Source organism: Centroberyx affinis, unplaced genomic scaffold (genome assembly GCF_046629955.1).
Source record: "Centroberyx affinis isolate AG114_WGS23_722 - 3 ecotype Tasmania unplaced genomic scaffold, CSIRO-AGI_Caff_v1 ptg000166l_1, whole genome shotgun sequence".
Classification (NCBI taxonomy): domain Eukaryota; kingdom Metazoa; phylum Chordata; class Actinopteri; order Beryciformes; family Berycidae; genus Centroberyx; species Centroberyx affinis.
In genome coordinates this window covers 462565-486747 of record NW_027278863.1, presented here as the reverse complement: position 1 = coordinate 486747, position 24183 = coordinate 462565, and the positions used below count along the sequence as shown (strand labels likewise).

At 43.0% G+C, this 24183-nt stretch overlaps 1 protein-coding gene across 3 annotated transcripts in view; it reads right to left on the bottom strand.

Moving 5' to 3' along the window:
* LOC139655909 (ATP-binding cassette sub-family C member 4-like) overlaps positions 1-24183 on the bottom strand; it is a 35311-nt gene that overhangs the window by 5435 nt on the left and 5693 nt on the right. The window contains exons 11-26 of one of the 3 annotated variants that reach the window (XM_071533327.1): positions 23772-23963; positions 23490-23584; positions 23321-23407; positions 23082-23178; positions 21684-21911; positions 21322-21453; positions 21115-21152; positions 20751-20845; positions 20176-20322; positions 14162-14241; positions 7913-8063; positions 7022-7141; positions 6723-6833; positions 6486-6586; positions 4618-4809; positions 2288-2443 (exon numbers count right to left, since the gene is read on the bottom strand). In XM_071533327.1, the coding sequence (XP_071389428.1) occupies positions 2288-2443; positions 4618-4809; positions 6486-6586; positions 6723-6833; positions 7022-7141; positions 7913-8063; positions 14162-14241; positions 20176-20322; positions 20751-20845; positions 21115-21152; positions 21322-21453; positions 21684-21911; positions 23082-23178; positions 23321-23407; positions 23490-23584; positions 23772-23963 (2022 nt within the window). The remainder of the gene's footprint in view (positions 1-2287; positions 2444-4617; positions 4810-6485; positions 6587-6722; positions 6834-7021; positions 7142-7912; positions 8064-14161; positions 14242-20175; positions 20323-20750; positions 20846-21114; positions 21153-21321; positions 21454-21683; positions 21912-23081; positions 23179-23320; positions 23408-23489; positions 23585-23771; positions 23964-24183) is intronic. The other 2 variants (XM_071533335.1, XM_071533344.1) reach the window with 2 other exon arrangements.

The following is a 24183-nucleotide window of genomic DNA, read 5'->3' as shown; positions in this document are numbered from 1 at the left end:
CACTTACCGGGTCTCTCCTAGCTGGTCATAAACAGACAGTCTTACCCCTCTTAGTACAATATAACTGCAGATAAGGTTTTCATAGCATCATTTCCTCATTGTTTTATCAATGAGCAAATACAGCAGGGCTTTCTTCTGGAACATAACGCTGAATTTATGACACTTAAATGAGCATAATGACCATTTGAAAAAACATTAACGAGTGTGAATGGGCCTATATGAGCAATAGAGATAAAGCAGGGCAGCAAGCAACTGTCCTCATCCACAACTGTCAGGGATCCATTGTATCCTCAATACAGTCAAGGCGATGTGATAAATCAAGCTTACTCAAGATATTAATCTGACCTCAAATCAAGATAAGAAATGTTCACCTGGCAACTGCAAGATTAGACCAGCAGCAAGAGTAAAGTACATAATGACTGTAAAAGGCTGGGTGTCCTTTGTTTAGGTTAGAGAAATGCTAGTGTATAATGACTCACTATCCATACCTTGATCGCTGCTTTCTTGCAGATCAGCAGCATAGCCAGTGCTGTGACAGCAACACAGTGCAAAATTACAGTATGCACTCACGTGTACAAGCACACACATTCATACAGTGTACACAAACACACACCTCAAACACAAAATCATGTCTCAACAGACCTTCCGTTTGAGTCCTAAAACTCAGGACTAACTGTTCAATTTCCAACCGATTCCAACAGAAAAAAATTAAGCTTCCAGGACTTCATCCCCGTTTCCTACGCCTTAGAAAATGTTCCACCTCTTTACTTCCAATGAGCTTTTCCCTCTGTCACCAGAAGACCGCCTTGTCATTAAGCCAGCTGAAGTCCCAATTCAAACTAGTTTTGTGACACACTTTAATTGAGGATTCACTGTTGGGTTGGAAAAACTGCTTTCAAGCACAGCTTTCCATAGACCGATTATGTGCTCCAACAATTCTAAGCCCTCTGTTTGCCACAGAATTCATTTTTTACTAAGTCATTCCTGAGAATTCAATAGAATCTGAAATGGATCCTTTTTTAATGCCACATGCTAATAAAAGTTTATCATAATCAAATCTGTGGGAGGCAAATAATGAAACTCCTCACTGGCAATGTATAGAATACATATCAGAATCTGAAGATTCCGCATCGCAAGGTAAGGCAACAAGCATTTTATATCGAGATATTTTCCATTTGAAAGGCTGACTGAATATCACTTTATCTCTGACATATAGCAAGAGAATAAAAAAGGCTTTCAGATGTATATTTGTAAATCCAATGGAGACCTCTCTCTTTCTACAAGTTTTTAAAAGAGCATAGCAGAGAGAAAATCTACTCTTCGTAATATTGGTAATACTTCATATTATCTGAACACCATCCAGTGTGTGATACAGATGCTCGAGCGGTTAAAGTTGCACTAACTTCTAACCTTCCACTTCATGCAGCTCTCTCCCCCTAGCAGAGAAAGAAAGAGTAAACAAAATCACATCAAACGTACATCACATCCATCTCAAACTTGGTTGGAATAGGAGTAAAACTTTATCTGAAGTGGTAGCAATGCCAGAAACCTATCAAATCCATAGAAAAGCATTAATGAAACTGTTTTTGGGCATCTTGGCTGCACCCTACAAAATGTTTGAGACTTGGGCTAAGTGACGGTGTACAAGGGGACTCTAACTGTGAGGATGGGGGAGACTTCTCCTAAGCAGCTTTCCCATGTTTGGGGGGTAGAGGGCTAATCCTCTGTCAGGGATGGGGAACTGCTCTCTTCACAGTACAGGCCGTGGGAGTCTTCTCCCCTCCCTCCACTCTGCTGACACTCACCCGCAGGCTGGCATTTTCTTAATGCCGTATCAGTTTCAACAAGCGGAAATAAAGTTAAACTGTCTCAAGGCATCCGTTTGTCTCACTTTCAGAAATCCCCTGAGTGACGACTGTAATTCTCCTCACTCGTTTTAGCTTTTAAAAAGACAGGCGTATAAAAAAGAAGGCCAGAGCGTGAAGGTTTCTGTTACCAGTGTTCATCTGACGGTGACTGTGCAGTGTGATTGGGGAATGGCAGAAATACAGAACCTTACAGAAGATGTCAAAGCAGAAGTCAACCAGTTCTGGAAAGACAAGCAGTGCGGCACAGTATACAGTATAGCATACCATCATACTGAAAGTCATCTGTGATATCTCAGATTTTCTGGCTTTTTTTTATCTCATTTCATCCGGCTCTAGTCTTTGGTTACCGTATACAGTTTCACATCCTAAGACACAACAGCTGGGACTACAGTATATAAGTGGGAAATCAAAAAGGATACCTGTGGGATGATGGACATTTTCTGGCGCAGGGTGTGCAGACCAATCTCAGAAGTCAGAAAACCATCAATTGTTATTCTGCCCTCCGGCTCTGCCAGCCGGAACAAGGCAGAGATGAGGGAGCTTTTACCAGCACCAGTTCGTCCAACGATGCCAACCTATAGTGGAGAGATGGGATGTATTTTTATGTGTGTTTTACCAAATTCCATGGTCTATGACATATTCACAAAAAAAAGACAAAAAATCAACCTGCCCCTTAAAGCTCTTAACTGTACTGGTGTTTACTGTTGAAGTGCCATGTCACCGTCAGAGTGTTCTATTAAGGCTAACTGCAATAGAACCGCCTTGGTTGTAGCATGTAAGCAACAGAAATAGAGATTGATAGATAAAATTCTACAACCAAGCATCTATTATAAAGCTGCTATAATGATTCATCTCCACAAAATTTTGAAACCATGTGTCAGCATTTGTTTAACATTTATTTGGAGCCTTTCAAAACCAAGCAGATATTCTAGTATCCTGAATGTGTAATTAATCATGATTATTGACTTCAATATTTGACAAGAAAGGCTCCATCAGGTGAACCTGCCTTGATGCCATGCTGGACACTTAATATTTCAACTGTATAATTTTGTCTTGGACTTTTTGCTGCCATGTTGACCATTCAAGACATAGAAACTTTAGCTAGATTGTGTTATATTTTACGAAAATGTCATAAAATCTCACACATTGTTGCATATGCCTAATGCTATACGTTGGAAAAAAAGATCAAGGTCAAATTGTAAACACAAATATACACATAAACAGAGGTTAATTCACTGGTTTCACTTTTTACTTTTCATTTTTACAATCTGATGTCACTGATTGACCCTAACGCTCCCACCCCTTTCCTGAATTTACTATGCCCAAGGTCCTTCCACTGTGTTTTGTCCCATTTCGCCTAATGTGAACCCTGCTACCTTTGTATATCGGCCCCTAAATGGGTTACCACAAAAATAGTGCATTTCGACAAATTGACATAGTCACCAGTCCAGCTGGGACCCCTAACTCTACCCTCCCTGGTACAACTGCCGATATTGCATAACATCCTTTCACAAATCTTGTGCAAGGTCTCCTCAACAAAAACTACAAAACATACTTGACTGGAATCACATCACAGAAACCAAGTCTTTCATTTTCTTGAGATGATGCCTTTGCCTTGCTCTAGTTTACCTGTCAGTGAAGACACGTTCTTTCTCTCTCATCAAGAGAAAATCCATACCGCCATATCAGTTGTTAACAAAACTGCCAACGATCCCAGTGACATTAAAAAAAGCACTCCTCTAAGGTTTACATATCAGAAATAGATACTATCATAATGTATGCATTTGAAGCAGTGTCTGCTTGAGCTATCAACATTGTTCAGCAGGGATCAATCACACTTTCCTATGCCTGCATCAGGACTGGTAAAAAGATAAGAAGGGGAAAAGCTGATCGGATATATCGCCTTGCCTTCTCAATTCAGACAAAGAATACAGAGGAGTGTCTAAATTCAATCAGGAAACCATATTGTGCAATCGCTGTTTATCTATATTGAAATGCAAGAGCAGGGAGCATCATTCATCTTGGTTTTGAAAGTCTCAGGGTTAGGTTATGTATTCCTACCAAGCCATTTCTCTTCTGGGCTAACTGTAGGTCTGTGGTGTTGTGGTGGGGTGACGGTGTGTTTTTTGTATGATTATGAATGTGACTGTGGTGAGGGATGGAGTAAGAACAGTCTTGTAAGTGGTAGGTGCAGGTTTCCCTGTGAAAGGGTCTCAGGGGGACTGTCAGGATGCACAAAGCCTTTCACCCCCATGGCATGCGGCGGAGATCTCTCCCATGGGCTGTCAGAGCCGGGGCCTCTCCACTTATCAACCCATCCATTGTGAAATCAGCCGCCCTGGCCAACCGTAGCCATGCAAAATACACCCCCTGCATTAAACACAATTTCAATCATCCTCAACCATCTCCCTCTGCCTGCCTCCCTCTCTCTTTCCTCTCCCCTCTCCCTCTGCCTCTCCTCTCTCTTATAGTGAATAAACAGTTGTCACCGCCAGGTAACTCAAAATGCAAATGGGAACAAATGGATCCACTTGAACAGTCTTAATTACATGATATGTATTCCATGAATCACAAATGGTATAGTCCTGGAGATTCGGCAGCACAATATGGTGTCCCTTTAATAATTGATTTGGAAATAATGCCACATAAGAAAGAACAGCATCACACCTTCTACACAAGCTGCATATCAACCCAAGTCATGGGCTGTGCACACCAGTAAACACGCATAGCTGGGAATAAGGACTAGAACCTTTTCTCTGGGTGTGAAGACAGCAGTCAGGTTCTTCAGGACCAAAGGCCCATTGGCAGCGTAAGAGAAGTTGACTCGGTCAAAGGTGATGGAGCCATTCTTCGGCCAATCGTGCGGAGGCTTTTTGTCCGTCTCCCAGGGTGCTTCACTCTCCAGCTCGGTGTATTCCACCACTCTCTCCACTGATGTCATCTGCAAAAATTAAAGACAACTTTAAGTGTAACATGCCTGACAAGCAGATGAGGGCAATAATTGGTTACAAATACTGTAAAGGCATAGATTTTTTTGATGAATGCTGCTCTTTTGATCACTTGCCTGCACTTTTACTTCAGTAACTTTTAAAACATTCGCTAAAATAAGAGTAACATGTTCATTAACAGGTTCGGATCAGAACTAACATCTGATTATTTGCAATGATCTAATCAAAACAAATACATGAATTAATATTTGGGGTGAAGGGTTGGCTAGAGGTAATTTTGCTACATGCACAGCATCTTAAAAATAACTAAACAGTCCAGCATTTTTTTTCTTTTACCTTTACTGGAGTAACTTCCTATGAAAGTACTGTTGTCTCTACTCATGAAAAACCTTACAATACTTCCAACTGAATAAATTATTTCAAAATGCTTTCTACCTAATGTACCTGTACTGCTGTGCCTTTCTACTGCAGATACCGTAGGTTTAGGGTTAGGGCTAAATATAGGAGTAACACCTTATACCTGCCATTGGACCACGTTCACACTTAAGGATCCAATTACACATCAAGAGGCTCTGCAGTGATCTCCAATGTCTTGTTTAGTCAAATTAAAGTAGTCAAAATTCATGTTTTAGAGACAGACATTACATTGGTCAATAGCAGCCGTGATGTGAATTTCATTTTCTTTAAAGGCCAAATCATTCTTGCTAAAATTTAACAAAGCTCCTGAAACAACAGATATGCAAGGAAAGAGTTATCTTTTGAATACATGACATGGTGATGTTGTGACAGGTGTTCTCCCTCTGGGGACTAAAGCACTTCTCTTATCTGACACACCATTATGAACTTGGTCCACTGAATCACATACAGCAGTGTGTCCCTGTCCATAATTCACCTGCTTCTAATATGAACCTTAATTGGATTAGGATTGAGATTAATGGTGGAGGGAGAAAGCGGGTGAGAATATGATGAACTGTTCATGGAAAACCTGAACTGGGAATACAATGCTTATGCACTGGCATGTTTTACCCACTTGATATTATTGATCAGATCTCCCAGCTCTGGCATCACATGACCAAGCTGTCTAATCCTAAATCACTTTTCGAGATTAACCATTTTCCAAGAAGGAATTTGAAAGGGGGAGGTGATGTCCAACCACATCTAAACTGGTGTGTTAAGTGTCCACAGTACCAATAACTACACACAAGTGGGGATGGGACAATATATCAAAATTTAATATAACGCAATACAAAAATGTGAAAATACGTATCGTGGGGCAGAAAAATAAATTGCAATATTAGCTCCATTTTATTCTGCTGTAGTAGTCACAAATGAGATGACTTCCCCATCACAATTTCACAAGATGTCCATCCAAATTATATTATGTACACTTTGCAGTGACATTTTTAAATTGTTGTTTACATTCTAGCAAGCCAATGCCATTGCACAGAAAGATTTGTGGCTCAGAAATAAACATAATTCTGCACTCAGACTTTGTTGTCATTGAACTTGTATTTATTACATCGTATCATAGTTGTATCGAATCGTGAACCCCGTATCACGTATCAAATCATATGGTGAGATAAGCATATCGTCTCATCCCTACACTCAAGCATTACTAACTGATATATCTAAGTTCCATGACAGTCTGAATATATGTGTTTGTTCTCACCATATTCTCCACCTCCGCGCTCTGCCTGACGCCCCACTGGAACATGCCTATGAGTGTCACAGCATAGGACAGAGCAAGACCCACAGCACCCGACTTCAGGCCTGTGATAGAGGGAAAGAGGTAAACATACAGTTATACACATTCATGGGTTTATTGTCAGGGGTTCAAAAATGTCATGTCATAGGTCAATAATGTGTTGCATAAGTGTATATCTTTTGTCATGAGCCCATACAGTACCATCCCTGAGGTAAAGGCAGCCAAAGGCAGTAATGGTGACAAATACTGCACAGATTCCATCAAGGCGCACAGCAAGCCAGCGAGAAGTGGTCAGGAATAAGAACCAGGCCGCTGTTGACAAGCAACACAACCAGACAGCCGAGATAATAACGTTTCATTGGCAGTGACTACAGCACAGCCATTGCAGTTATTAAAAAAGGCAACAAAAGTAGCGTTTCAGTGAATGGCTTTGGATGCGAATGTCAAAGTCATGACCCTGAATCTTTGACCCTTTTAGATGAAATATAATTTCTTCTAACCTGTGTGGAGATCTTGGTATGCATCAAACATTTGCTGGAACCTCTGCTGAACTTTGAAGGCACGGATGGTCCACAGGCCTTGGAGAGAGCAGGAAAGGTGGGAGAAGACAGGACTCCGAGCTACAAGAAATATACAAACCACACAGAGAGCACTTTGCATCTGAATCAAGCTGTTCTTCAAAAAGCATTCAGTATTTTATATGACTATATTTTTCAATTGGACTATACAGAGGGTTTAGGAATATGTTTGGTTTCATGTTTCATATTTCTATCATGACCTGCCTCAGTATTTCAATATACTTTAATCAACCAGATATTCACTATTTCAAACCTCTATTTCTCAGATTTGAAAGGTCTCATATTATTCCATCTACTGTCTACTATCATAAGGTGTTGGCAGGAAAAGAGTGATTTGGTGATACGTAGCCAAGTTCCTATGAATAATGCATCATACAAACATTAAATATGCCCCTGATGCCAACCAATTTCAATTAAGGAAAGCACTGCTATTGAGAGGTCTTTTGTTTGGATTTGTTCGGTTTACAAAACCAAAGACAAAACCTGAATGTTTCCTAGGAGCCTTTTAATAGAAGTTTTGTTCTTTAAGATGATGGAACCTGCCGTCCAATGTGCATTTGGGCTCTCAGCCCAGAATAAAATAGATGAACTAAGGCCTGCAATGGCCTAGTCATGCCCACTTGGCATTTTTCCCATTGTATGTGATGTCATGAACTCCCTTCACTTGAGGAAACTGCGTGTGGCCAAGCCATGGGCCACCATCACCTTTAGCCTTTATGCTAATGACCATGGCTTCCTTCAATGGTCTATTAGCATTCCTGTGGTCTGCCTTTGTCTCTGACCACAAATGGACATGTCCCTGAAAAAACCTACTGGTAGACTCTAGGCGCTTGATGTCCCTGGAGGTCTGCAGGAAGTAGCATCGCAGGAACAAGAAGGCAATGAGCAGAGGGACCACAGGAATAAGGATCCAGGGGATGGCAACGGCTGCTACTGCGACCACTCCGAGGACTTGGAGGAACACCTGGGACACAAGACAGAGGGAGAGACGCGAGGACAACATCAACCATAGAACAGCTGAGTCAAAAGCGTCACTGCTCCTGTGTGGGCTACCACCGGGGCAGCGAGGCCTATTTCTTAAGGCAGGACATGAGAAACTCTTTCTGTTGTATTTGTGCGAGATCATCACTGACATACAGTAAGGTAACAGCAGGTTGTGGGACAGAGGTTGTGTGACTCACAGTGTGAAAGGAAAACGATCACAGCGCTAATTCTCACTTAGTAGCAGGTGAGAATTTACCACTTGGCCACTGCGGCTCGTATCCCCGGCTCCCATGGGCTTTCCCTTCAACACTTCTGGCCTATAAGCCTCCCTGGCAGAGCAGCCAGCCAACAGGCATGGTCACAGTGACTGGCAGAGGGCTCTGGGAACCACACTGTGGGTGTCTGATACATCACACTCAAACCACACATCCCTCAACAACACAGTGACTCATCACCCGTGTTAATGGCTAGATGACACATCTAGACCACTGGCCACATGCAATCTGATGCCTGAACAGGATTGGAGTCTGACAGCACCAAAACACTCGCACCCGCACTGTGATCAGAAACTGGAAAGGTGTCTGCAAAGGTATCACACAATTAAAGTGGATATGCTTTACTTTACAATATCAAATGCTATTACAGTAGCCTATATGTTGTGGTGTAATTAAAAAAATATGAGAATGAGTGAAAAAAATGAGAAAAAAAATTACTTAATTTAGTTGAACTTCTTTAACTGGCCACCTGATAAGACAGATGTGTATGTGAGACCATTTTTTCAACTGAAAGGTATACTGTGTTACATATTTCATATTCGATTGATAGATGATAAAATTGAAACCTCACACCCTGAAATTAGAGACAACCTAAGAGATGACTCCTAAGAGGGGGAGATTAGGATCATACTGTTACCTTCAATGGTCTCAGACTAGCCCAGAGAGATGAAAATTTAATTTAGTACCTTAATTACGGATGTTATCAGCCGCTTAAGCGCACATTTAAGCATGATCACTTTCAATGTAGTTTTATGATGAAAAGCCACTCAATTCCATTTACAGTTCAGATAAGAGGGTATTACTAGTCTCACCATCGCTGCAGTGGAGCCCACACAATCAAGCAGTGAGTAGAAGCTACTGAGCACAACTGATCCCAAGAATTTCACAGTACATAAGTTTCAATCTTAGCCTTGATGGAAGGCTACCAGACTGCAAAGTGAGATGGTGGCACGCAGGCTATTACTGCTACATGTTATCCAACCTTCCCTAGTGGGGCTCAAATATGAACTGAACAAAATGTATTATTATATACACTGCATTTCTTTCAGTCTGCTGTTGCTTATTGGTGACATAGCGACATTGCTCGTTGACGTACGTTGCTTGGTTCATTTTATTCCCAATTGGCCCCATCTCAGTCGGGGCCACGGAGGGCCGGGTCAGGCCAGCATATCTGACAGTGGGGTCATCTGAGGGGATGGAGCAGGAACAGGAACCATTAGATAGGAGTCTTGCCTCCTCCTGCTCCCCAGGGCCCACTGTCGCCAAGGCCCTGTTTGATGTGATCCATTTGCGTGGTCTGGCGCTTATCATGTCAGCATCGGAGAACACCGTGGCCCCCACCCACACTACACACAGATGACTCCGATAAGTAGTGATCTATCCCACCCCCCATACACCCCACACCTCACCCTGCACCACCCCTCAGACCACATCCATATCTCATACAAAACCACACAGGAACAGAAAACTCCCTGAGCCACAGCCCGCTGCACATAAAAGTGGATAAAAGCTTTTGTATACAAACAGTTTAAATAAAGAATTACCACTAATTGCTCTTTAGCAAGAAAAGAAAGCTCCTGCACGCATGCGATTCAGCCATTCAAGCAAACTGGGCACACTGCTGTGTCCAAAGACCATTCAGATCTCTGCTGACCCTAATTGCTTTATTTTCTAAATGATCCTATCAGGCCTTTGATGTCCAAATAAATGTAGAAAATTGAAGTTAATTGCTATATTTGTGTTCAGCGCAGATAGCAACTGTTGTTCCACAGCGGAAAATAAACACTTCCCTTTAATTAAACATCCCTCCGGACACAAGGAATCAGTACGCTTCTTTACAACCGCTTTTTCATCCTCCCTTTATTTACTGACAGTGTGCAATATTTCTGAGGCTGCCACCGGGAAAAAAGCGCAAACAAAACGGGAAACGAAGGCAGAGCAGGGAAAAGAAAATTCCTCCAAAGAAGCCCTCTGTCATCGCTGGAATTTTTTCACTCCACACTTTCTCTGACAGAGCGGCACAATAAGTTGCAGGGGTCAGTGGTACTGAAACAAAACAGGGCCGTTCCACTTGGGCTTTGGAACAATAGGAGTGACCCAATCCATTCTGCTCTGCCTTTGGGCTTTATTTTAGCATTAAATGCCCAGATGCTGTGGCCTTTCTTTGGGAGAAATGACTGTGGACACCTCCTTCACATTTTCCCTTTCTGGGCCATTTTCACTTCATAAAGCTGCAGTCAATGTGTTTTGTGTGTGGTGAGGAGGGTCTGACACATACTGTGGTGGTCTCAGTCGCTGTCTACATTGGTGGCTCAAGTAGTCCCAGGATTAGGCCTTTGTGTGCTGTGAAAAGGTAAAAGAAGTCACTTATTTGGGCTCAGTCAAGCTGCTGATTTCCACCCCCATTTTGGAAATAAGAGAAAGGCTTTGAAATGCAGTCTCTCTCCCTCTCTCTCTCTCTCTCTCTCTCTCTCTCTCCTATAAATCACTTGTGTCCAGCAAATTGCAACTGCCTAGCACTCTGCATGCCCTCATATACATGCATGAAATCATCCCTCTTTCCCCTCTCCCTTTCTCTCAAAAACAACACAAACAACATAATAAAAAAAAACAAAAAACAACAGCTCACAAATAGAAAAGTCACTCACACGAAGCACAGAATTCATTTTCATCATCATATTGACATGTGGTTAGTCTCTAGATTAGAGCAAGGTTATGTTATGTGAGTTCCCAGGCTCAATAAACCCGAGAGCCTGTCCTGTATGGCTGAGTCAGAACAGGTGAGCAGCCAGACCACAGCATCATGGGAGACCACACATACACTCACTGGAAGCTTTTGCCGGCCGATGCTCGCCATCAAATGACCATGTGTGGTACTGCTGAGAGATAACAGTCAACACCCACCATGAACACACACTCATTAACACACACACACACACAAACACACACACACACATACATACAGAGTTTAGATTTTTTTTTTAAGTTTTTTTGAAGTTTATTTTGCACTATATTTTGGCAAACCATGGTGAACAGGTAAATAAAAAATGTCGGCTAGTTCATCTTTCAGCCTCTCACCTTTCTGTGTCACTCTTGTGTTTTTCCACCTTGTGCAAGAAGACAATGGCACTGTCATATAACAATGGTCAATGGGGATTTATGGCATATATATTTCCATACCGGTACCATCTCCTGTGTTTCTCGGGCTAACCTGGTATGTGTAATGCCTGGAGCCAGTGCATTCTTCCCTCCCTCTGTCACCGGCTTGGTAAAGAACCAGAGACAACCGGTGAAATCCCATCCTACAGCACTCGCAGTTACGTCAGCAGTTCTCATATCCCACAAAGCCACAGAAGAGGCCTGACACACAATGTGCCACAATATACAGACTCACAACGATCCACCTGCCAGTGTTTTTAAACAATAGCCATCTTTGCTCTGTGTGTCTTCAGTGCTTCTGCGCTAGGTTTGTGTCTCCAGTATAACTATTACACACACACATGCATGTGCACACACACACACACACACCATCTCCTCCTTCTCCAGACAACCGTAGGGTTTACTGCTGTAATTTATGATGACACAGAGCCAACGTTTGTGCATGCTTATAAGGCAGTAACACTGGTGAGACCAGGGTAAGTCCCACTCAAATGAAAGTCACAGTCAGATTAATTTCACTACTCAAACTAGACCCCGATACAATCACTAAAATGTTAAAATACTAGTCATTGTACAGCTGTAGCTGGTATCTGAGCATATTCATGCTGACAAACTCAATTTGAGTGGACGGTTAAGAAGACCAATGAATGCAGCCACGGACCCCACAGTTAGTGGTGTGACTTGGTCAAGAGGCTTCACAAGAAATCCTGCGCTGAAAGGCCCCAGCGCTCACCCCTTATTGTCTTGCCCTCCTCCTCTGCCCCCTCTGTGAAAATAGAGGCAACCCAGGATTTAAAGGTCAAGTCCACACAAAAGCCGACCGTCCCCAAAGCCTGAGGTGTTTTTAATTGACATTTCTGTCTTTGTCCCCCCAACCATAAAGAGGGAAGAGAAAGAGCACCTTTTTCAATATACTAAATTACTACTAAATGAGACCTGTGAAAAACAGGGCTTTGGGATGTACCCAGGTTCCCCCAGCTAGAGGGAATCCCCTTGTTAGGCCAGTATGGGGGGAGTGCTGAGGAGCTGTGAAGTGCTTACTCCACCATAAAGGGCTTGGCTCTGATGCAAATCCCCACACAGAAGCGGCCTCTCCCCATAGAGAGAGATAAACCAGTTAGGGCATTGTTTATGAAGTTTCACTTTATTCCCCCCTGACAACCATTTAAACAATGACTGTGGGGAAATGTCCCTCCGCGAATGAGCAACAATGGTCAGGATCAGCAGCTTTTCTGTCCGGCTAATACTTTGATAAAAAGAGTGAAAATCTTCCTTCCTGAAAGCATTAAAGACTGCTCCATGAAAGACACCTGCAAACAAGAGCAGAAAGAGGCACAAACAAAAGTACTTTGTCGAAATGATGCCACCTTTGTCCCTGCTCACAATCACCTTGCATTTTCTATTGCAGCAAAAGAACAGCATAAACAATGTGCACATATTATGTCTAATCTTATTTTGGCACAGTTTGTTCAAGAATTGCTCAAGTTACCTGCATGTTCTTTTTCACTGCAACACAGCAACATGTGCTACTATAGTTATACATTATTGCATATCAATAAAGATGTTGTATTTTATGATAAAAACACTGGTAATTATTGAAATATGATGGACTGGATAAGCCATGTATATATTACAGTGAGTATGAATGTGCAACACAAGCCTGTTTTCTGTCATGACCTAGTCTGCTTTCACTGGTTTTCAGTTGGACTTATGGGCCTTCCACAACGTTATTATTTTACTCTGGCCATTATTCACCTTATTATCAAAATGAGGGGAACTATAGCAGACAAAAAGCTTTTGTGGGTATGATCTTTTGTGCTTTCAGCATTTAAGATGGCTTTTGTCTCCTGTGAGATGGGTATCTGCCACAAACATCACTCAGGCATTGTGGAGGGGGGATTCGTTTTCAGCGCGCCTTTGTTCTATTCTTTGGCCCTAACCAAGGAGCCACGCCTGCTCCTCTACCTCGAATTGTGCAGCGAACATTCCCTTCTTTGTGGCGCTAGGTGCATGAGCTGGCTCATCTCCGCGGGCTTTCGTGGGAGATGGCTGTCGCGGTGGCATGGTGGCATTTGGTAACCTAACCTGGCTTTGCGTCAGGGTGGCCCTTGGCTACCGGGCCTGTAATACTGTAGAGCGTTAGGTGAATGGCGCTGTGAGGGGCAAGTCCCCCTCTGGATGTGTTTCAACTGACCTGTCCCCTTCCCCCTCCACCGTGCTTCCAGCACCTCTCTCTCCACTCCACCGCCCGCCTGCTGCTCACACTTCTTCTCTTTGCCACTCAACAGATCATCCTTGTCATCCTTTTCCTGCTCCCCCACTGTTTCCCTCTACATCGGACCCATCTTCCTGTGGCCATTATTTCCTCTTTGGTACCTTTCTCTCTCCCAATCACTTGCTTAGTCTCTGTACACATTCTCTGGAGATGCCGCCTCTGTTGTGCCACACTGAGGGAGCCACGCCCTCAGCCTATGTGCAGACACTTTTATTAAATCTGTGCAGGCGCTGGGCCGCGCTGGCGGGTAATCCTTCAGTAATTGTTTCCAGATTAGGGGACCCGGACCACAAAGCAGGCTTAGCCAGGCATGAAATGGCCTCCCCATGCTGCAGCGGCAGCGACCAAACCTGCCGAGGTGAGACTCACCTGGATAAAGTCCACAAACGTCCATGGGAGAAGTGAGTCCAGGTGACCAATGTCCTTAGAAAACCTGTTGAGGATTCTTCCTGGGGAACAACACAACAGAAGAGAACAGATTAGATTAGATTGGATTAGATTAGATATGTGTATGGAGCAATGATCCTTTGCAGCAGATTTTTTTTTAAATGTTTTGTATTGGTTTTAAAGTCATTAAGTGTACGATTTGTCCGCATAGAGAAAATGGTGTAATCTAATGGTTTAGTGTGAATTTTCCATACATAAGAAGTAATTGAATGGGAAAAGAGGAAAAAAATACTTTGAGCCATATCTCATTCATAATTTGTACTGATGCAAATCTTATGCAAATCTACTGATACGTACAGCTCACCTAAAATAGCCCCAGCTGGAATTTGGAAGAACAAAACTAAGCCAAATACAGATATGTTTAATCCATTAGCTAATCTGGCCGCAGATAATACAAGTTTTTTTTTTTTATTTCCCTCTATAGTCTCACTAGACTATTGAGTAACTGTTACAGGAATCTTCTCAATATTAATAGCACAGAACATATATGTTGAATGCAATATCAGATGGAAAAACAGAGAGGCCTATCTAGATTAAACAATGAATCATTATTTGTCTTGCATTTCATAAAACCTGCCCTACTCTAGGCTGAATACGTGAGGGAACCTTTTGTTTGCGAACAAAGGAGCAACAGAAGCTGCGTACCTGCCTTTCTGTCCTGACTGGCAGTGTCAGTGACGTTAATTGAGTTGCCTCCAATCTGCTCAGGTGTTCATTATTTGGGCCGGGGCTCTGCAGGTGCTCTAGCAGCCCTTTATTGTTGCTCCTTTAGAAACTTTGTTCCTCTATTCTGATCCCACAGCACATAAGATGACACTCCAGCTGCTTTCACACACTGTTTACTGCAGGGTCAGTGATAGCCAATCCCCACACCGCAGCACCTAATGGCAGGCAAGACAGAAAGGCTTTCTCTGTCTCTAGGCCTCAAGGAAGGCTCAGACTCTTAGAGGCAGACAAAAACCAGCGGAGACCAGAACCAGCATCACCACTACCAGAGCTGGGCTCAAGTTAAAACTCACTAACAAGCTGTGGATGTGTAGTCTGCAATGTTTTTTCCCCGTCTAAAGGCCCTCCACAATGCTGTCATAATGTTTCATACTTAAACAACCCACTATCTGTCACTGTGACACATCACTAAGCAAACAATACTATCTGTCTGAGGAGCATGTAAACAAAGCAGCTGTCACACATTTAGGGTTCAACCCCTGATACAGTGAAACCAACTCCAAGCATGCAGATGAGTTTATCTCGGCCCACAGAACAGGCCAGGAAACAGGGTGGGCCTTGGAGAGGGACAGAGAGAAGGAATGGCTGGGCGGTACGTTGGCAGAATGTGGCACTATGGCATTCTGGAGGCGTGGTGGAGTCAGGGCAGCGCTGACCTAAAAGTTGCCTCCCCGGCTCCCAGTGAGTCCTATGGAGGTGGGCCCTGTAATCACCTCTCTCCACGGCCGTAAGCAGCTTACAGCTTTATCCAAAATGCCGCTCCCGCCTAAAAACATGCATGCAGACGAGGCCGGGCTCCCCATAACAGCCATTGCATAAACCCAGCCAGAGCATTATTCCCCGCAACAACCCAGCAATGCTCCAAATCAGGACTGATTCAAAGTCAAGTGGCGTAAGCATGTTGTACACTTGGAGGCAGACTAATCTTATTCACAGTGTGAGTGCCCCTTTAGCATGCAGACATCCTGAGGGGAGGGTTCAAGCAAGGGGGTAGTGCTGCTACTATACTGGTGTTATTTTCACTAGAATCTCCCTGCTTTAGTCTGGAAACGGGGGGGGGGGGCACTTGTCAAACTGTGTTTGTGGAAGATCCAATAATATTTTGTGTAATTTCTAAGCCATAGATGACCCAAATTCATGCGTATCTGACAAACAATGCCAATAAGAAAAGGATAGGTTTCTCCTGGTTACATCATACCATGGTTAGAGGGTGTTAGAACAGAGAACATCAGTCAACTATCAGCTGTTTGACAAGCGGCTCAGTTAACAGAGTTTCAGCAGGGATGAAGTAAAGACCCTTCTCCATCTTTCGTTAGACTATAGAGGGGATACATTACAGTGATGCAGTTACACAAAGACATTCACTGCATGGAAATGCCTATGAGGTAAGATCGGCATGGGACAATGGCTTCAATCACTACGGGTGGTTGTCAACAATATCACCTATTGTGTAGAGAGGGGTATAGACGTTTCAGGATATCAGCTGCATTAGTATCAAACAATTTCTCATGGTTTAAGACTCCAGGGGTGATTTGCACCACTTTTTCAGGCTGAGGAAATATCAAGCCCTCCCAACCAAGGTGGCCCCTTAGGTGGAGATATTAGGTGAGCAGGGCCCCCAATCACAGTTAAAGAAGTGGAACAGTGGGGTCCGGCTGGAGCAGGGCGTGTGGCAAATCGCTGTTCCCTGTAAACATCAAGATAAGGGGACGACTCTGAGCCACTCCATGTGTGGGCCCCACTACAGTTGGTGGGGCCTTTCAGTGAGGCAAGAGCGATAATGGAGGAATATTGGGGAGGGGGCTGCCAAGGCTGGAGGTGGCACAGCTCACCTGCACTTCCATGAAGGGCCCAGGGGCCTGGGGCAGCCTCCCACCGCCGGCGCCTTGCTGCCAATACTAATACATTCTAAATCCATTCTCTCCGCTCACACCGCCAGGCTCCTGCAATCTCCTCTCCTTTCCTTTCATGCAATTAAATAGTGGAAGTGCCGAGCGAGGGGGAGCCCTATCAGCCATACTGCACACACACACACGGCTCCATCTCCACATTCAATTTACACACTTCGATATCATCATCCTCTCTGCAGTACTTCCACCACTCCGCACTTAACACTCTTGCATCCCAGAGCTGAAATATAGACATTAAAAACATTGCCTCTGTAGACACAATTAGAATCTGACATTATTGACTACAGACGATCTAATGTTCCCTGCGTCAACAGCAACTGAGTGACACCTAGCACCGCGATGGCCCACTATGCTGATGTGAAAGGGAAGTTAGAGGTGTATGTGCGAATGCGCACGTGTGTGTGTGCGTGTGTGTGTGTGTGTGTGTGTGTTGACTGAGACTCCACTCCTTGACTGTGCTGATGAGCTGAAGCCCTGGCCTGCAGTCTCTGAGGGGATTAGCCCACTCAATGACACTAAATTACAGGGATCAACATCAGCTCAACACATCCAATGCTGTCTGTGCAGCTCTAACTGGATCACATTTTGGATGAACAGTCGTAATAAGGCTGTTCATATTCCTAAAATTTAACAACTTGAACATAATGACAATATAATATTTACAATATATAAATTAATCTGATGGAAGATGAAATAACTGTTGTTATCAACATCATCTAGCTGGCTTAAAACATATCACCAATGGTATTACTCCAAAATGCAAATGTTTGTAATCACCAAAATCACCAACTTACATATCAACTTCCTTTACACAGTGCAAAAGATAGCAGACAAAAGTTTTAGATTCAAATGGCGCAAAGGCATTCAGTGTCTGATACAGGAGAGCTACAATACCTCTCCATCAATCATAATTTGCCACTGCTGTGCTCCATTGTTATAAACCACATTCACAGAATAACAAATAAAACCTTTGTGCAGTGACGCTTGAAATGGTAACCTTTAACTTTGAGGAAGACGGGAGCCAACAGCTATCAAACACAAGGCCTGTTCAGCAGCAGCAGCACACCTATCACTTACACATGTAAACAGTTGTCAAATCCTTAACAACACACAGACACACAATTACAAATGCATTACTCACACTTACAGTAGCAACACACGGAAGTGGCAGTTATTGTACAGTGAAAAAAAAAATCCCTCAGACAGAGGCTAAACAATAAGAAAGAAAGGAGTAGGAACAAGAGAAAAACACCAGAACTGACATCATCAATGTTGACAACTGCTGTCTTTGTCCTGGTCTATTCTGTTCGGTTTCATTCAAGTGACTGAATCAGTTGAAAAGCACAGAGTGGGAGAAGAAAAGCTATCTGTGAGAACCTATCAAAAACAATACAAGTAAGACAGAACTTTTCCATTCTATATTATAGATTAAAAAAAGGTCATGTTCATGCATAATCTACTGTTGACTGGACAAAGGGCAAAGACGCACAGTCTCTTAGACAGTTGTCTATAAATCCAGTCAGACACACAGTGTTGTTTGCCAGCCTGGAGGCCAAGCTGTAATGACTGGACTGGTCATACAATGGTTACTGATAGCAGCACAACAGCAATCAGATAGCAGTGTCTGTTAAGCCTCTCCTTTACTGCGCTATTAAACAGATTATTACATTATTCAAAGTGTTTGTTCTTCTCCTGTGTGTAGATTACCAAGGACGGCACACCCAGATAAGCCGTCAGGTAGGCCAATACGCAACACAAGAGCAGCAGTAAAAACAAAACCCAAAGATTAAGACCTTTGGTGTTTGCTCCAAACACAGCTTTGCAAAAGAAAGCTTTGTCGCTACACCCACTTCTAATGTCAGTAGAAACCACAAGCTACTGAACACCCTCAAATCATATTTAGACTTGTGTTAGCAGCTTATTATGACTCATTATACAGATACAAGTTTCCTTCATGTTGAGAATTCCCACCCGGGCTGATTGTGTTATACATGCATGTCACTATGAAGAGATTAGGCTGAGTAATTATCCGCTGACAGGTGAACAATGCTCTAGAAAAATTAAAGTTATCAAAGTGGGCCACTTGACAGTTGACTTTGGATGTGAATGACAGATGCTAGTGACATCATCTCACCTAATAAAAAACCTATAATAATTTATAGAAAAAAATTACAGAGAGAAAATGGCACATGGTAAGTATTTTTTCATCTCAAGAAAAAAATCTTGCAAGTGATTTAAAAATTCTTCAAATATGTACTCTGTTTAACTGGAGCCTATTTAAAACGGTATGGTGAAACACTCCTGAGGATAAGCTAACAGCTCTCCCTCAGTGAAGCCAGACTTATTTGCAGTGTTTGCTCAGTTTTAAGATCATGTCCATCTGCCCACTACATTGACCCAGCAGCTACAGGCAACAAAGCTAATGAAATAATCAAAGATTTCTGATACAGCGCACAAGACAAATATGCCTGTATTTACTCAGCTTTGTACTCCAAACACAACATTGTCTAAGATCTAGTGCAAACAGTATTCTTTCAATATCATTGTTTGCTTTTTTTGTTCTGGCTCACGGTAAATAGATAACGCCGTCTTCACACATTTTTACAAGACATTACAGCTAAATATTAAGTATTTTCACATGCTTTTTGACTCAGCTGGCCTCTTGGGTGCACAGGCTCTAATTCCCAGCAGCGGTTTTAATGATGCCAGTTCATACACAGCCTGCTTTTCAATCCAATAAACTCGGTGGCGGTGGCAAATAAACAGTACACCCCTTTTACAATTGTATGCTTCAAGTTACAGCCATTAAAATCATTTCTATTATGTAGCACATTTGAATTAATAATTACATTTACAAACCAATAAAAAACATTTTTGAAATAAGACATCTAAATATAAAATCCATCTAAGACATCTTATATTAAATATTGCATTGCAATATTTGAATAGACAAAATATCGAATTTGCTATAAAAAATTCACATTTTTAAATTTAAACTATTTGTTTGTATTATGTTGTATTACACCTGCTTGGAGTGCATGGCAAACTGTGGAGATTGGGGACAGGCGTAAGGATGTGTGTGAAGTGGGGCAAAATATGACATACCTAAGTAACAGTCTGCTCTCTAGTGGTGAGATGTTACAGCAATACCTACTACAGCAGGTCCCATTGAATCTAAACACAGATACATGGAACTGAACGTCTCATAACGTGATCAATCGTGTCATTAAGTTGCACATTTACACTGAGGATAAATGTATTTTTTTTAATAGGAATTGGATGTGGAGGTGGGCCCCTTACCGATAGGATTGATATCGAAAAAGCGCACTGGGGTCCGGAGGATGGCGTTGAACATGGTGTTGTGCAGGGTCTGGGCTGAGCTCACCAGGACGTTAAAGAAGACCAAGCTGCGCAGGAAGCCAAACACTACCGAAGCGGCCGTTAAACCTGACGAAGACACAGGGTACAGATCCATCAGCGGGATACAATGCTTTCCCTGTGTCTGTTCCAAGAAGGTCAGCTGTGCACTTAAGGTACAATTGTTAAACGTATAATAGAAAAAAAAGAACACATATATTCCACTACAATTTCTTCCTCAATGGTTAATTTTTTCTTTAGCGTTGATCTATCACTGTGAATACAGACCCTGGAAGAGTGAAGAGGTTAGGAGTCACGGGGAGACAATCAGAGCAATCCAAAAGCAGAAAACAAGAAAAGCACCGCTATCTCGCTGTACAGCTGAGGCCCATGTACAGACACTGGGCCTTGAAGGCCTTGGGCCACAGCCAAAGAACTGTGGATGTGTTCAGTGAATGGCTGGCGTATTCAGAGCCTCAACGGTATACAAAAAGCGATGTGCACTCAGTGAGCTTCACCTGCGTAAACACCTAGGTACAGGTCAAGGTCCAGCTGCTGAGGGGAGCTGCCATTGAGGTGCTCTGTCGCATTGACACGCTCCTGTTCAGAGGCCCTGCAAGTCAGCCACAAAGGAATCAAAAGCCACAAGGACAAATAAACACAACAGCCATCAAAGAAAGAAAGCTGCAAGATGGAGGCGCTATACAAAACACTTTCATCCTAACCTGAAGCACAAGGACAGTTTCAACAAGCAACAGATGCCAACAAAACATCATCAGTTTGGTTCAGTCCTCTACTATAAAACCATCAATCAAGCCCATTCTGAGAAAATTTCTGACAGTTCAGCTTAGAAAACATGTCATAGTATAAAAAACATCTCACCAGTAAGCAAGCCACCAGTCCTGCACAATATATGAAATCTATATAAAAACAGAGAAAACGGATTAAATAATTTCAATTGTCAAAAGGTCACTGAAGATAATTTATATTGTGGATTTTTCTAAAACTGGTAAAACAAAACATAAATAATAAAAACAAGGTTTGGCTAGCCAATAAAGCATAACAATGTGGAGGAGAAATTGAACTCACATGAGCTAGGATATTGAGTAGGATGAGGATCAAGATGACAAGGAAGTTAGCTCCTGCTCTGAAGTATTTCACATACAGATGCAGGCCGATGGTTCCTTCTGAGCGGCTTTCCTCCTCCATGGGCTGTACTGCCTACAGACACACATTAGAGTCAATGCAAGCCATCCAGTAATGGTTCACATCAGGTTGTAGTAAGCAGAGGGGAAGAGGCGAGTACCTGCTGCCCTCTGGTGGCTGGAAAAATGCACAACAAGCCCTTTCCTACAATGACACTGCCATGGACGTATGCTTAAAACTTGATGAACACCTTTACAAGTACAAGAATGTTCATTTTAGTTGTTAAGTGGGAATGTTTCAAATACACCTACCACCGGACGCTGCTCTGCTCCCTCCATTAACGAGTACAGAGAGGAGGAGAGGGAGGGCATGGAGCCTTCGGAGAGGGTGTGGAGGGAGCGGGAGAGACAGCCGGGGACGGGGGTCATGCCCTGCCTCTCCTCCTCCTGGTCGTCCTCCTCCTTCAGCAGGGAGGTGAAGTCTACTCCACAGCCCTGCAGCTCACTGTAGGTTCCCTGCGCCACCATCTGACCCTGACAGTGAGAGGAGAGATAACTATACAAACACACACTCGCGCGCGCACACACACAGTCAGGGAAATTCCTGAATTTGCAGATGGCCACTTAGCTGTTAATCCCCATCGCCTAAGACAAAGTGACACAAATAAAGATATTTCAGCAACCGGGGGCGGGGGCGGGGGCGCCCCAGTGGATCACCGGGTAGAGCGCGTACCATATAAGGCTCAGTCCTTCCCGCAACGACCCGGGTTCGAATCCAGCCTGCGGTCATTTGCTGCATGTCCTCCCCTCTCTCTCTCCCATACCTTCCTGTCTCTCTCTCACTATCTCTGTCAATAAAGCATAAAAAATGCCTAAAATGAATCTTTAAAAAAAAAGATATTTCAGCAACCAAAGTCTTACCACTGCCAACTGCGACTATCAATCAAAAAAAGCGTACACAAAAGCAACAAAAATGTGAGCGCCCCTTCTCTATCTCTCCATCTCTCCATCACCACCTTTTTTCCTCCTGGCTCTGTTCCTTTCAACTCTCACTCTTCAACTCCACTCCTCCTTCACACACAAATTCTCAAGTGTGTTTTCTGCGTCATAGGATGGCACACTATACCACAGCATAGCCACTTGAGTGCATGTTTTTATCAACAAGCATTGATCCAAGTTTGGGCATCCACAGACGAGTATGTAAGCCCTGACCTTAAGTTTATCTCCCCGTCCTCTCCGTGTTAAACACCATTGTTACTTGCATTGTCAGTTCAATCTGATCCAACTACAGGTGCGCTGTAAATGTCAGATCTTGTACTTCACAATCATGTGTACATATGTGTGTGTTTAAAGAGGATACATAAAGAAAAGGGACATTTTTAATTACACTTTCTGTAATATGGCCTTTAGGTACTGTACTGTAATTATACTTCTTCGATATTGCTCAACCTTACAAGGCAGTAGCAGGTACTATATGATTGTCGCAGTATTATACACTATACAATGTATTGTGGAAGATACAAACCATAATATTTAAACAGCTATACAATGTATTAATCAAAGTTCCTGGCGGTAGTAACACCAGAAACAGTAACACATTTTGTACCAGCTTATGCTGCAATACATTGCTGTGTGTATTGCGACCTAAGCTCTTTTCTTCACCAGGAGACCATGACACACAAATACACATACACAAATACTCACCTCCTTCAAGACAACAATTTGATCTGCAGCCTTCAGATACTGTAGTTGGTGGGTTACCAAGATACGAGGCTTCTTCTTCAATAGTCCACAAATGCACCTGAGGAAAGCAGACATTTACGTATATGAGCAACATATTAATAAACAGCTGGTTAACTGATAGCTGCTTTCCACTGAACCTTCTCAATGGAAAATAATGGGGAGGGGTTAACAGAAAGTAACTAAATCACAATAAGACTTACTCTTCAAACAGGTGTCTGCCCACCTCGGCATCCACAGCACTGAGTGGGTCATCCAGCAAGTAGATATCTGCATCCTGATACACTGCTCTAATAAACACAAACACATTGAGGTTATTACTATCACTGCCACCAAAGAGAAATGGCATTCTTGTACATGTATTCTGCACACCTGGCTAAGCTGACCCTTGCTTTCTGTCCTCCACTGAGGTTGGCCCCTCTGTCCCCGATCACCGCTAAGTCGCCGTCTGGCAGGAGGTCCATGTCCTAAACAGGAACCCACTGCAACACTTACCACAGGGAGTCATTCACATTCACACACTGTACACTACCTTCTTGTACACTACCAGCTAGATGTCTTAAAACTTTGCTGAAAGCTGGACTACATACTCTGAAGACAGTATACAACAGGGCATGTAATAATTAGGAACATATGACTCGATGTGATTCTCACTCTCTTGAGGGCGCAGGCTCTCAGAACTCTATCATACTTCTGTGGGTTGAGCTCTTTGCCAAAAAGGATGTTGCTTCGGATCGTACCAGGTAAAATCCAGGGCTGCTGGGAGGTGTAGGTCAGCTCTCCTTTGACCTTGACCACACCCCTTTCCTGGCTCAGCTCTCCTAGGATGGCACTGAGGAGAGAGGACTGACACACACACACACACAACAAAAATGAAGACTTCAAGAGACATCTTGACATTCTGAATGTGGCTGCTATTTTTCTTCACGTCACAAATACACAGGGGAAACTTTCTTTACTGGCATTTCCATTAAACAAAAAGAATGGAGAACAACAGACTCTGCTAGCTACAAACAAGCTCATTAACTTGCAGTTATTAGTACAGGGCAATGACACTAGCTTCAGC